Below are 14,346 nucleotides of genomic sequence, written 5' to 3' on the forward strand. Positions count from 1 at the left end.
TTCAATGATTACTGTGTTAAAAACGCAATGGCAAGTGCTTGTAAAAATTAAGATATTTTCGTGAATTTCCAAAACTCCAATTGTATCTGATTGCAGACCGCAGAATGGAACACTACGCCCCCAAGCACGGAACACTCCTCCCCCAGCGGAACACTACGCCCCCGAAGGCTACGGGTAGTCTTAGAGGACAAAAATCGGAACAATACGCCCCTCAATCACGGAACACTCCTCCCCCAGCGGAACACTCCTCCCCCGCATGCTACGGGTAGTCTTAGAGGACAAAAGTCAAAACTTTATAGCAAAAATCACACAAACGTACCACATACGAAACAGACTATTTAGAAACAGAATAGTAACTTAATGCAATTAATGGCACGACAAACTAAACTTTATTGCAACAAACACACAAACGTAGCACATAAGAAAAAGACTATTTCCACAAAATTATGAGGTGGAAATAGTATTTTAAAGCTGGTTTAATTGTGATATACATACAAAATGTTATTTTTTGTTAGCCATCTTTAAAATATATTTTTCCATAAAGGCCTACAACAAGCTAGGTGGTATATTTATGACAAAAAGTAGCCTACTTCATCATTTTTCACAAAATTCCTCTCCAAACATGATTTTATGATACATGTAAGCATTATGTAATGTACATGCTTCTGTAACTTGAAATAACCACTCCCATTTTTTTGTTTTCCAAATCACATTTATTTTGTGACATCAATTTATGCAGTTGCTGCAGCGTCTGTGAATATTGTAATCTGAATAAAAACCAATGAGTTCTCCTCTTTTTCCATGTCCCCAGAACCCTTTATATTCTTTAAATATAGAATTGCATTGGATGCAAGGGGTGAGGCAATAGGGAATCCTGTACATCGTTTTAAAATCGGGTGAAAATGCACTCCAGTTGACGACACCTGGTAGATAGATAGACATACAGACAGACAGTCAAGTCATCTTATGTATATAGTGCTTTCAAACAACCTTAGCTGTCACATACATAGATAGATAGATAGATAGACAGACAGACAGACAGACAGACAGACAGATAGATAGATAGATAGACAGACAGACAGACAGACAGATAGATAGACAGACAATTTTTTTTTTGTCCACCCATCCATTATCTTAACTACTTATCCTCATGATCCCCACTCCCTCACAACTTACTGTCTAGCCACTGAAAATGTGCTTCTCTACGAAATGATTCTTATCTGATGATCATCCAGAATCGGGTGCATGTCAGGGCCAGCACGTGGATTGCGCCTTCGCCATCATTGAGGACAGCAAGAATCAGGATGGATCGTAAAATCTCCTCTGGTAGCTGTGAACATAACCGCATAAACTAAAAATAGACTGGTCTTCATCATCAATATGATCATCATTATCTTCTTTGAACAAGAGTAGTGCAATGAAGAATTCCTTATCAGCATGTTTTTGTAGCTTTCACATAATTTGTTTAAATTGTATAAATGTCAGAGCCACATGATTCTCTGATAAAGATGGAATATTAAAGTCTCTACTCTGTGTAGTTCTGTTTGACTAGCCAGTGAGTGTATATCATCAGTTCATAACTGTGCTTCACCTCCTAAATTTAAAATACATATATAAAAATTGTTGCATGCATGCCTGACAGATGGAAGCGACCACTCTCTCTGCAGAAGGCTTCTTGACCTTGGTTGCTGACATCTGACGTTCCTCCTTAAGTTCAAGGGAATGGGATTAATTATATGTTTTGGACATGTATACACTACAATGACAATTTGCATAGATTAATTGGGGTTTGGAAAATTCTGTCCATTATTCTTACCTTGGCATTCTTATCTATTTTCCTCTTTCTGGAAATGCGAGCCAGCCTTATTTCTGTGCATTAGGTTAGAAAAAGCTTTTCAAATTTGAAAGGTCTTTCTTTAAAAGTCTGTGTCATTTGTTTAATTGTAATTTTCTATGTAGAGTACTAGTGGCATCCATTACTTGGCATCAGTATCAGTGAGTACTTTTTAGGTTGTACCGAAATGTATTCATCATTCACAAAACTAACAATACATTCTTTTTCATATTTATATAAATTGCTTACCATGGCAACTAAGAAAGAATTGCCATATTGACAAAATTTAAATAGATTATAGTGGACTTCAAACTACAACATACCTTCATGACAAATTGCCGTCTTATCATGAGTTTGCAGATGTGCCACAACATATGCAAACTCTCCACCTTTGGCACAAATGGTTCAAGCCTTCCAAAATGGGTGCTGGTAGGTGTCCATCTTTATAGACGGTTCGATGAAGCTGAGTGCAAATTAGAACACATTTTATTTGTATAAATCTTTTGTCATCCGACTGTAGAATTGGCCAATTACAATCCAAAAACATACCAACATAAATACAAAAAACTGGACTCATGTAAAGATTTCTTAACGTTCATGCCACAACAGAGTAAAATTATGTTATTATTCAAATCCCATCGATACATTAATGGTAATTAATTACGTAGCTACGCTATACAGGCCTATCTGCTGCAAATATGTGATGTATTGGGCTTACACCATTTTGCATTACGCACAGCGTCACGGTGGATTCCCCATTTGCAAGTTACTACTTTTAGGTCATCATATTGTACGGTACACAGGTTCAAACTATTGTTCCATGTAAAATAACAATTGGAATTCAACGCTAGAGATATGGAAGAATAACGCTGTGTTCCACTAAATCATTTCAATTCATTTTTCAAACTTTCTGTGCGGGAAACGAACTTTTCTTTAGCGACCTATGTGCTAATGTTCATTAAATAAAATACATGTCCACTTACTTTATGCTCCCGACTCGTCACTTTACAAATTATTTCGTGTCGTCCCCGGGAACTTTTTGAGAACTAAGAGGTTGTGATAATGGATGGAATGATTTCGTTTCGTAGTTCTCGTGGCGACCGCTCGCTGCAGAGAAGTTGAGAACAACACTACTGGATCACGACAGCAGCGTCACTTTCCGTCAATCAAGAGCATATGGGCGTTCCGTTCCGTGGGCGTTCCGTTCCGTGGGCGTTCCGTTCCCAGTCTGCGGTCTGCAATCAGACCCTTCTCCCAAAACATGGCAGCTCACTGGCGACGCCCCCTTTTTCCGAGCCTGGACACTCGTGACGTCACCGGGAGTACGGAAGTTGGCGAAAACAATACGAGGATAGGGCTCCAGGTGGAGGAGTGGAACCGTCACTTGCCTTTGGTGCCGGTTGGCGTGGGTTCGATCCTCCGCCTGGGAGAGGCCCATATATGTGGCCTACAAGAAGTAGACCACGCGTGTGAGTGGGTATAAAAAAAAAAAAAAAAAAAAAAAAGACGAGGATATGGAGAACGACACGGAAAGTGAGGTGCTTTCTGACTCGCTATCGAGTGTAGAGTTGGAATTTGACGTTCCCGACTACAAGCAGTCTTCAGACGAAGATATTTCAGCCCTGGAATGTATCCGGCTGTATCGGTTTGAGCCTATTCTTGATGAAGGTGCTGGTGCAACTGTGTCCGGTGTTCTGACAAACCAGCATACCCGTCGAAGTAGCATACCTCACACATCTGCGCACGCGCTACGCAAAAGCAGTAGGCAATTACATCATCACGCTGTCGAACTCGTCGGAGCAGCATACCTCGGCTGACAAGTAAGTAAAAGTATGCAATAACTGATTATTTAGAACTGCATTTTACTTCGTTTTGTAATTAGTGAAAGTATTTTATTCAGAGAGTAAGTTTTGTTCTGCAGTTAGCGTCGTGGATCACTGTGCGTTATTATTATGGCACAGTGGCAGTTAGATGCTGTTGTACTACACTTATTCAAAAACAATTTTGGGGCTTCACTAATGTGTGTTTTTTCTTCTTATTTTAAGGTGCAATGTGAATTCTGTCTGCAGTGGACACATGCTGAATGTGCAGAATAACGTTTTTAAGTGTAAAAAATGCAACTTAAATTGCTGACTTGCTACAGCCATCGTAGTTTGGAATCTTTAGAGACGTAGGTTTAGTAGTTTTTGTCACTTGATGTTTTTGTACATTTAGCAAACTGGCAACGTGTATTGTAGTTTGTACATAAAATATGTTTCATAGTCCTCCTGTATCGGTTTTCATTTTGAATTCAACAATAAAGCTCATTGTTTTCGAGTCTTCTCAAATGTTTCTTTCAAAATTAAGCAATGGTGTTCCAACTGGCAAATTCTCCCACAGCCTGCAAAATCTGTTCAATTAAATCTAGACAATTTTCTGTCATGTAGACAACTATCATACATAATGGGTATCGCTGGAGCCAATATTTTGTTGTTTGATTATAATGTTGCCTTTTACACTAATTAAAAATGACAATTGTGTCACCTAGTGGGCAGTTCGTGTGCAAGTCATTATAATGTGCATTCAGCCTCAGTTTGGTGAGGAAACTGTCATCCGCGCCTGCATATGGTTTTTGTTTGATTTATTGACAACAGTTTGTTTTGATATATAAAAAAGTTTTCGTATGACGACCCTGTGCACATTAGCCTACACCTGAATGCAGCAGTCAGCAAAATGAACACAACGGAATGAGACGCGAAGACTTAAATAATCTAAAAATACAGAAATTCATGCAAATCGTTTGTGGGAGCGCGTTGGCATATTGTCCTCTGAAGTTTTAATGTGGCTCTATAGTTGGCCTTATTTTTTCTTGACGAGTAAACTAAGGCAACAATGTGCTGTGGGTGCCCATTTCAGCCATCAAAACAGCATACCGATGTTACAATCAGCCGTCAGAACAGCATGCTCGTGTTAAAACTAACTATACATATGCTTCTTTGGTAGCTCTAGTGTTTTTAATATGCATCTGTGTTTAGCCTAATTGCAGTGTATTATTATCATTTACGGGATCGTCGTAACGTAGGAATGCTATTCTGACTACGTATGCTAGCCCGATAGAGGCAGCTGTCAGGTCAGCATACGGGTATTGCTGATCCGACGAGGTATGCTGATCCGACAGAACACCGGTCGTCTGCGTTACAATGAAAGTGGCTGTGACCAGTTTCGAACTGCCGAGGTAGAGGACGACATCGGCAGGCTCCAGAACACAGAATGGTAAATCTTACTCTTTATTTTAAAATGGAAATTATGGACTAATAATGCTGTTTATATTTTTGTATGGGCGAAATAGCAAACGCTTTGTGGCCAAAATGTCGCTTGGTTTAGTCCAATACACTCAAATTATTATGCTTTACTTGTTATAGTAAAAAGCTAATTTATATTGGTAGAAGCAAAATGAACTTATCCATCTTAAAATGCAAACCATAAACTAAATGCTTCTTACTCTCTGCCGTAAGAAGTGAAGCCACCACTGCCCCTTTTCCATTGCCACATGCCAACCTCTGTGAGACTCAATTCACAATGGAAAAAGTTTACATGCATTTTGTAAATTATGGTATGACCTCATACCAGTCAGATGCATGACACTTTTTTCTCCTGAAGTGCTTGAAATAGATAATCCAAGTAATTCTCAAATAATGAACAAATTCTTTGTAAATTTTATAAATGGCCCAAAAAATAAATAAATAAAAAAGTTTCTTGTGCTTTGCAGGTGTTCCTGTGGTAACTGTGTATCAATGTCAACAGTGAAGGAGAGCGTTTGCTGTCAAGAGTCCGGAGCGCAGCAAAACCAGTGCATCACCCATCACTGGACGTTCAAAGCGGTGTGCCTCAGTGTGGAAGTCTTGCAGACCGCTTACCGATTCCTTCTTGTGTAGTGTCAGGTAAAAGGAGAACATTTCCATCGAATGACTACAAAGGATATCACGAAATATGATATAAATAAATGCAATTATACAAAAGAAATACATGCCTTTTTCTTTTCATCTAAAGTATAAGTGAACAAATAGAGAACAATCAGCTATGCCTATATATTTACAATTTTATTTTACAAATGTACAGATTGCATCTTGCAAGTCATCAGTCAAACTATTCAGTGATTCATCTCCCACAAAAAAATATATATATATATCGAAAGGCAGTAGCTCAGTATGCTTCCTACAATTGGTCACAAAATCCAATATCCGAGTCTGAAATTGTCGTGTCTAAAACTCAGCTACTACTCTACTGAAAAAGTTCACGGTAAGTAAAGTGCGAATTGTATGACCGCACAGCCTCTGCCTTGTCTGGCTTCTGAAAGTCTGCACACAGTGGTCGGCGTTCGTTATGCATTTCCTGGTCCAGCGGCAACTCTTCAAGGAGTGTGTCCTCATCCAGATTGGACCCCTGACAGATGGTCTCCACAATCTCCACACATTCTGTATTCTGTACATAATAATATACCCATTGAATTATTTAATCGTGTTGTACATATATGCAAAATAATTAGAATTAACTTGCATGTTCTCCACTATGTTGTGACTAGATTGTTGAATTCTAATTGTGGATGTAGATATTTCAAATAAACAATACATATTAAATGTTGGCTGCCCCAGGACTTTGCGCACAATATAGGACTGTCTCAGAAAATTAGAATATTATGGCTTTTATTTTTTATTTTTTTACCTGGTCTGAGGAAATATTCTAATATTTTGAAATAGGATATTTGAGTTTTCTTAAGCTGTAAACCATAATCAGCAATATTTAAAAAATGAAAGGCTTGCAATATTTCAGTTGATTTGTCATGAATCCAGAATGTATGGCATTTTTGCTTATTTAATTGCATTACAGAAAATAATGGAATTTATCACAATATTCTAATTTTCTGAGACAGTCCTGTAAATGCTCCTTTCCTGTACTGTACTTGGGATAGCACACAATTTATTTGTAACATCCTGGATCTGGTGTGCATTTTCTGCTTGGAGGGTCTGAGTTCCCACGGTCACCAAAAGAGCTCTGCCTGGACCAAACTGTCTGCACTCCTGAAAATATGATTCCATAAACATATGTAGCATGCAAAGTATGTTGTTTGAGATTATCAAAACCAATTATTACAAAAACTATCCTTACCCTTTTTATGTCCTTCAGCTCAAATTGAGACTGCTACGGTTCTGTTTGAAGGCAAGGCTTGACATGAAGCTTCTTTCCCCTTAAAAAACAAAACAAAAAAACTTTTAAATAAGAAACTATGTTGAAATGCGGGTAATATTTACACCTATACAGCCATTTTATTCTTTGAAAAATGCACAATACATTTGTAAATTAAATGTACATGACAAATTTGAACACTAGGTGGGGTGAGCAATTTGTTTTCCCATAAATTGGTGTGTTATCAATCATGTATATTGTACAGTACATTTACTCACATTTTGGATGCAAACACCAGATACATCACCCAAATCATCTTTCAAACATGTCGCCTGTGTAGCAGTTTCATTCGACTCATACTCACTCCATAAGCATCTCATCCACCATCTGAAACAAAGTTTGAGCTGTTGTTAACTTGGGCATGATGATGCCTTCAACACAGATGCACAGCACAATACATAATACAAAATAAAATAGACAACAAATGGAAAGTTAGCAGTTCCTCATTAGAAATTGGTACCCTTTCATTGACTGTATATTAATTTGGCAGTGGTTATTTTTTGCCATGAGCTGCTAAAATAAGTGCTGTTAACTTTCTAAATTGTAGTTCTTACCCCACATTATGACAGCTTCAGGGCCGGGATCGGGTCAAACGAGTCTTCCTCGAAATGTGCGCTGTACAACACTGACGTTGGAGTCAGGTGTCCATTTATCTCTCGTCTGTTGTACTTGCTTTGTCCATTTTTCGCCAAGAACTGCATCTTGAGGGAACCGAAAAAGGCTCACGCCATCCTCCCTTCGATTACAACAAAATCCGGCCACGCAACGAGACGGCATTGTAGAAATTCAGTTGATGATAAAACACACAGCAGTCATAAGCTTGCAGTGTACCATACACTTTAAATGTACTATTTGTACATGAAAAATAATGAAACTATCACATTAATTATAGTTAAAATATTAACTTTTTATTGCTATAATGGGCTAAATAAGTGAAGTATCCCTTTAAATAAAAATTCAGTAAACTAAATTTAATACCTCAAAGTGCAAAACATGAACATTTGATTACAACATTTGTTATGTCTCAACTTGGAACATTACAAAGTGCACATGCACCATAACCAGACAGAGGAATGTTGAACTTGTCTCAAAGACCACCTCGCCAGTTGTGCGTCTTTCTAATGGAAGTAAGCCTCTTGGTTCCTCTCGGAACCAAATGCCGTCAAAAAAAACAAAAACAAAAAAACGGACAAGTAAGTGCAAAATCAGATCTGTTTGTGGACTCTTCTACATGACATTTTCATTCAACCGTGTTTCACTTTCAAACATGTTCAGAAATCCCCCTTGTAAAACAGTAATGGTGGATTTTTTTTTTTTAAACAAGGTGATGAGTGTTGCATACTTACAGGATTGTCACATGAACCGTATAGCTTAACAATGTTTGGGTGATTCACTCGTGAGAGCTGCCGAAGCTGTATGAAGACAAAAAAAAGGACAGACAGAAATGATCATGTTCCACCTAAGTACTCATCTCACAAATGAACTTATGTTTTTGCTTCTGAAAAACTTGTTTCATTCGAGTAAGGCTCCATGATAAAGGGGACATTGCAAACCAATTTAATTTAATGGCCATGTGAATATTGCCACAAGAATATCACAAAACATCCCAAATGAAAAAAAAAATGATTATGGATTCATACCAAGCAATATTAACAGTACTTTTCTGGAGGCTATACAAGTTGTGAAATTTTGAACATTGTTAAAAATGTTTCTCGTAAAAAAATAAAAAAATAAAAAAATAAAACGATTACGCAGACATGAATATGTAGAGCTTCACATACATTTGCAACTTATCGTTTATAACAGAAATTTCCCCAAACAAATTAAAATAGCTAACTCTACAAAAAAGGAAATAATTGTTGTTTTTTGTTTGTTTTTTAATTATAGAACCATATCTCTCCTCAGACAGCTTTCTAAAATATTGAAAAAATTGTATGCAACAAGATTAAATAAATTCATAGATAAGTATAAAATTTTAAGTAATAGCCAATATGGGTCCAATCACTCAACTACCATGGCATTAATTGAGTTAAAGGGATACTTCACTTACTTAGCCCATTATAGCAATAACAAGTTAACATTTTATCTATAATTAATTTCCATCCATCCATTTTCTTGACCGCTTATTCCTCACAAGGGTCGCGGGGGCTGCTGGCGCCTATCTCAGCTGGCTCTGGGCAGTAGGCGGGTGACACCCTGGACTGGTTGCCAACCAATCGCAGCTATAATTAATTTGATACTTAAATTATTTTTCATGTACAATTAGTACCTTTAAAAACACATTTTGCTGACAACTGAAAATGACATCACAAGGGCTCAGGTAACCAATCGCAGCTCACCTGTTTTCTAGGTTTGGTCACGTGACATTCACAAGCTGAGCTGCGATTGGTTACCTGAACCCTTGTGATGTCATTTTCAGTCGACAGTAAGTTGCAAAATGTGTTTTTAATGGTACTAATTGTACATGAAAAATAATGAAAGTATCAAATATATTATAGGCAAAATATTAATGTTTGACTGCCAAAAATGGCTAAATAATTAAAGTATCCCTTTAACTGAAGGAATTTGAACAGCCATGGACAAAAAACATGTTTTAGTAAGTGTTTTTGTGGATTTACAAAAAGCATTTGACACTTTAGATCATAAAAATATTGCATAAATTGTGTAAGTATGGTATAAGAGCTGTCGCACATCAATGGGTTGCCAGTTGTTTAACAAATAGAAAAACAATATATTGAATTCAATAGTAGACGATCAAAACAGTTGGGCTTTGTAACTTGTGGGATGCCCCAGGGACCAATTCTGGGGCCAGTGCTTTTTTTTTTTCTTTATGTGAATCATATTACAACTATTTCTAAATTGTTAAAATGTATTTTGTTTGCGTTAAGACACCAGTCACCACCACTTTATTTCATTCCGTACAAATTAGATACAATGTATTTACAAGTAAAAGAGAAATAGTTTAAGTATCTAGTATCTAGGTATTATTATTGATGAACATTTAACATGAAAATCACATATAGAATGTGTTAAATCTGAAGTATGCCAAACTGTAGCCGTTTTACACAATGATAAAGAATCATTGAACAAGAATACTTTGTTATTGTTATATAATTCATTGATTGCTCCAAAACAGACCTATTGCATTGCAAGTGTGGGTGTGTGCAAAACTTACACCAAATCCATTTTTCTTCTCCAGAAACGCGCTATTCGTGTCATTTTCGGATGTGGATACAGAGACCACACTAATCCATTATTTATACAACTAAAAACTTTAAAATGTAACGGTAATGTAAAATGTAACCGTCTTCAAATAATGCACAAAGCCCATCATGAAATTTTACCAGTCAATATACAAACCAAATTAAAAAAAAAAATCAAGAGGAACAAACATTTTTTCCAAACCTAAATACAGTGGTACCTCTACTTACGAACGTCCCTTCATACGAAACTTCATTACGGAACTCCTAAACAGGAAAATATTGCCTCTAGTTACGAAAGATGTTTCAGAATACGAAAGGTAAAACTACAGTATGGGCTGCTACTCGCTGCTCCCAGTTTCCTGAACGCATCATACTTACTGTTGCTCTGCCATTGGCTATTACTGGTATCTTCCTGGCATCCTATTGGCTAAGAGGGACCTGTACCGTATGTGACCATAGATACAGAATAGAATGTGTCTATGTAGCGTCCTTGTCATTCGCCCCTCAGGCCATGAGGTGTTTAGATAGTTGTACGTAAATGTATTAACTCACGGCCGACAAATTTGTGCAAAAATTAGGGCTGTCAAAGTTAAAGCGTGAATAGATTAATTAATCAGAAAATTGTCGCATTAATCACGTATTAATGCAGATTAATCGCATTTTTTTCGACCGCACTTGAGCCTTGAACGTAACCGCGGATGGTTACATTGAAGGCTGCGCAGGTCTGTGATGAGGTCAATGCACGACATTTCCTACGCCTGTTGTTCCAAAATGAACGGGGTGACTCCAGTTGGTCTGCTCGGTGGTAAATTTCGCTTTAAAAAAACACCCCGACGGGAATTTAGATAAAACAAAAGTAATTGCATTTAAATAATTAATAATTGCTGAATTGCACCCAGTTGATATGTTGATGTTACCAAGCTTTCATCAGTATTTAGCACGTTCTTTGCAATATAATTGCTGAATTGCACCCAATTGTTATGATGCTGTTATGTTTTGAGCAATACACGCATGGATGCAATTGCGTACATGCATTTAATCAATGTTTGCAAATGACATTCAGATCATAAAATGCATTAATGTCAAAATATTACGGTATTTTGTATTTTATATTACGCAAGTAATTTAACTGATTAATCGTGATTAATCAAAATTAAAAAGTGTGATTAATCAGATTAAAAATTGTAATCGTTTCACAGCACTAGCAAAAAAATCAAACAATTGGTGATTGATGCACAGTAAGTTTTTAATTGCGACGAGACGGGCTTTTTTTTTTTTTTTGGAAAAAGATGCCTCACCGTCGTACCTGAAGTATCCATCAAGTTTCGGAATTTATTGACAAGAATCACCCAGAAAACGTTTTCACGATTCTGGCGATCGCTCACTATGTTGATGTTTGCCTTAGATATTTTCAAAGGAATGTTAAAAAAACAAAACAAAACAAAAAACCTAGGGCTCCAGGTGGAGGAGTGGACCCATCACTTGCCTTCGGGAGATGTGCGCCTTACATGATGTAAGCACGAGTGAGTGAGCGATAAATAAAAAAATAAAAATAAAAAACAAACAAACAAAAAACAACAAGATTGTTAAAAAACTCACATCATTGGATCAGTTCTTTACAGCAGGCAAAAACACTTATGAGAGAGAACATGAACCAAAAAGAGGGCAAAAAATGAAGAGGACAGCAGTTAAAAAGGTAAATGACCATAATTTTTATTTCTTTACTCTATTCTTTGTTTTTTACATTATGCACAACTCTCATTTATTGTGCAATAATCTTATTGTAACAGGTTTTGATGCATTTTTATGCGTTATAAAACATTTGTCTGAATTTTGGGAGGCTTGGAACGGATTAGGGCATTTACATGGAAAATGCGTCTTTACTTACAAAATTTTCTACTTAAGAACTTTCTTCCAAAACCAATTAATTTCGTAAGTAGAGGTACCACTGTATAGAACAAAACAAAAACAATGATGCATTTCAACTCAAGGTGTCAGTTTGTGGAACAATCTGGACTGTAAAACAAAATCTTCTCAGTCTATCTGTATTTAAAAAACGTATCTGAGCACAATTACTGCAAAAATATATATAGCACGCAAGGACATTTGGTTGAATTATTTTGGAGTATTGTTATACTGAAAGCGTCTTGACTGCTCGCTGTCATTTATTTTGTGTTGTTTCCTTTTTTTGTGTTGATCAGAGGCAGACACAAAGTTATACTTCTTTCTGTCCCCTTTCATTTTGTTTCTTTTAAAGAGTGAAATAAGAAATTTGATTGCAGCTTTGAAAAGGGTCGGAAGTACCTCAACAAGGAAAGCTTTTCTTTCGCTGTCACTCTCAATGGTCTTGATTGCCACATCCTTCCCTTTCCATACAGCTTTGAAGACAACTCCAAAGGTACCCCTGCCAACAGCCTGCAGGGAAGCATGCTCAGATGCTTCATGAAATTAGAACATCCTGGAAAACTTTTCAGAATTGAAAGTACACAGAGTGGAATATTTGAAGATTTTGATTCACAAAATTTGGATGATTTGAACTTACCATCAATGTCTATTAGGCTTTATAAGATCAGGATTTTTTGGCTGTTGACCAATCATCGAATTAGTGAAAAAGAAAAAGATAGCCGGTGATCACCCACTGATTCAATCAGATGATGGTAAGGGCTGGGTATTGATTCAGATTTCCAAAATAAAATCGATTTGATTCCATTCAGAAGGGCCACAATCGATACGATTCACATTGATTTTCGATTCAGTCAATGATTTCATGCAGCAGCAATTTTAATGGAATACATTCTCAGAAATACCAATGCTGCAAACAATAGAAACTTCTTGCTCTTGTTGCATTAGCAGGGATGTAACGACATCCAAACAACACGATACGATATTATCACGATATGAAGGTCACAATACGATAATTATCACGATATTGTGGGGTTGTTGGTGATATTTACAAAAGATCACAATATTGTAAAAAAAAAAGCTCATACTAAAAAAAAAAGCACAATACTGTGCTTTTGTACATAACAGCAATGCATATAAACCACCTACAATCTCTAATAACAATATTGAGGCACTTACTTGCGAATGCAAACACACATTGATCGCTTCACAAGCAAATTAGGTTCACCTTCATCTGAAATTAGCATAGATTTTAAACATAGAAGGCCAAAACATCCCAAATGAAAATTAAGTTGCACTAATAAAATAGCCACTAGAGGGTGGTAGATCTGCACAAATGAAAATCAACCTGACTTTTTTTTAACAGATGTGTTCCCATTAAATATTGTGAACATGAGGACGATGATATTGTGGCAGGTTTAACTCTTTGACCGCCAAAAACATTTAAAAACGTTCAGTATAATCCTAGAATAGACCACCAAAAACGTCAATTGACGTCTACTATGTTTTTTAATGGAAACAGGTGAAGGAAAGCCTTGGGCAGCTGTGCTCCAAGTATCAAGCTGATCGAGTTACTATAATGAGTGTTTTTGGCCATTAGATGGCAGTGATGAGTCTTTTGTATAAGTTGAGGGGATATCGGGTAGAGGAGTCAGCAGTAGAAGAAGCGAGCCGGAGCTGGAGTGTTGGAGGAGAATGGCTAACATGGATAAGCAAGCAAAAAAGGCTATGGATGTCAAACAGATCACGCTTGATCGTTTTGTTCAAAGAACAAACGCATCGACAAGCGTTCTGGAGCAAAGCGATGACGAAGTGGACGCCGAAGTTGAAGCGCTGACGCGGCAGCTTCGACCACGTCGTAAAGCCTCATCGGCTAGCGCTGCTAGCACAAGAAAACATGGTGCACAACCAAGCACTTCAGCCCATGTTTCATCCGATGACGAAGAATACCCTGAGTCCGATACATATTCATCGGAGGAGTGGGTACAGTCTGATCATAGCGATGATACGGATTCGGACAGTCTTTCATCCTCGGAAGAATGTGAAGGAAAGCGCTAACATGCTCAGAACTTGCTAGTAAGATAACTTTACAAACTTTTCCGGCGATCTGCTAGCAACGTGTGTAAATGAGCTGATATATGCTAGAACATCCATTGCCTATACAAACGTGAATGTACATTTTAT

The 14,346-nt window shown here is 37.2% G+C and overlaps 1 protein-coding gene across 3 annotated transcripts in view; it reads right to left on the reverse strand.

The window, feature by feature from the left end:
• Positions 1-14,346, reverse strand: part of LOC144031123 (mitogen-activated protein kinase kinase kinase 7-like) — a 104,655-nt gene that overhangs the window by 48,289 nt on the left and 42,020 nt on the right. For 2 of the 3 annotated variants that reach the window (XM_077537899.1, XM_077537901.1), the window contains exons 2-3: positions 12,565-12,675; positions 8,404-8,469 (exon numbers count right to left, since the gene is read on the reverse strand). The exons of the other annotated variant lie outside the window; for it this stretch is intronic. In XM_077537899.1, coding sequence (XP_077394025.1) covers positions 8,404-8,469; positions 12,565-12,675 — 177 coding nt within the window. The remainder of the gene's footprint in view (positions 1-8,403; positions 8,470-12,564; positions 12,676-14,346) is intronic. 3 annotated transcript variants of the gene reach the window in all.

Source organism: Festucalex cinctus, chromosome 12 (assembly GCF_051991245.1).
Source record: "Festucalex cinctus isolate MCC-2025b chromosome 12, RoL_Fcin_1.0, whole genome shotgun sequence".
NCBI lineage: Eukaryota > Metazoa > Chordata > Actinopteri > Syngnathiformes > Syngnathidae > Festucalex > Festucalex cinctus.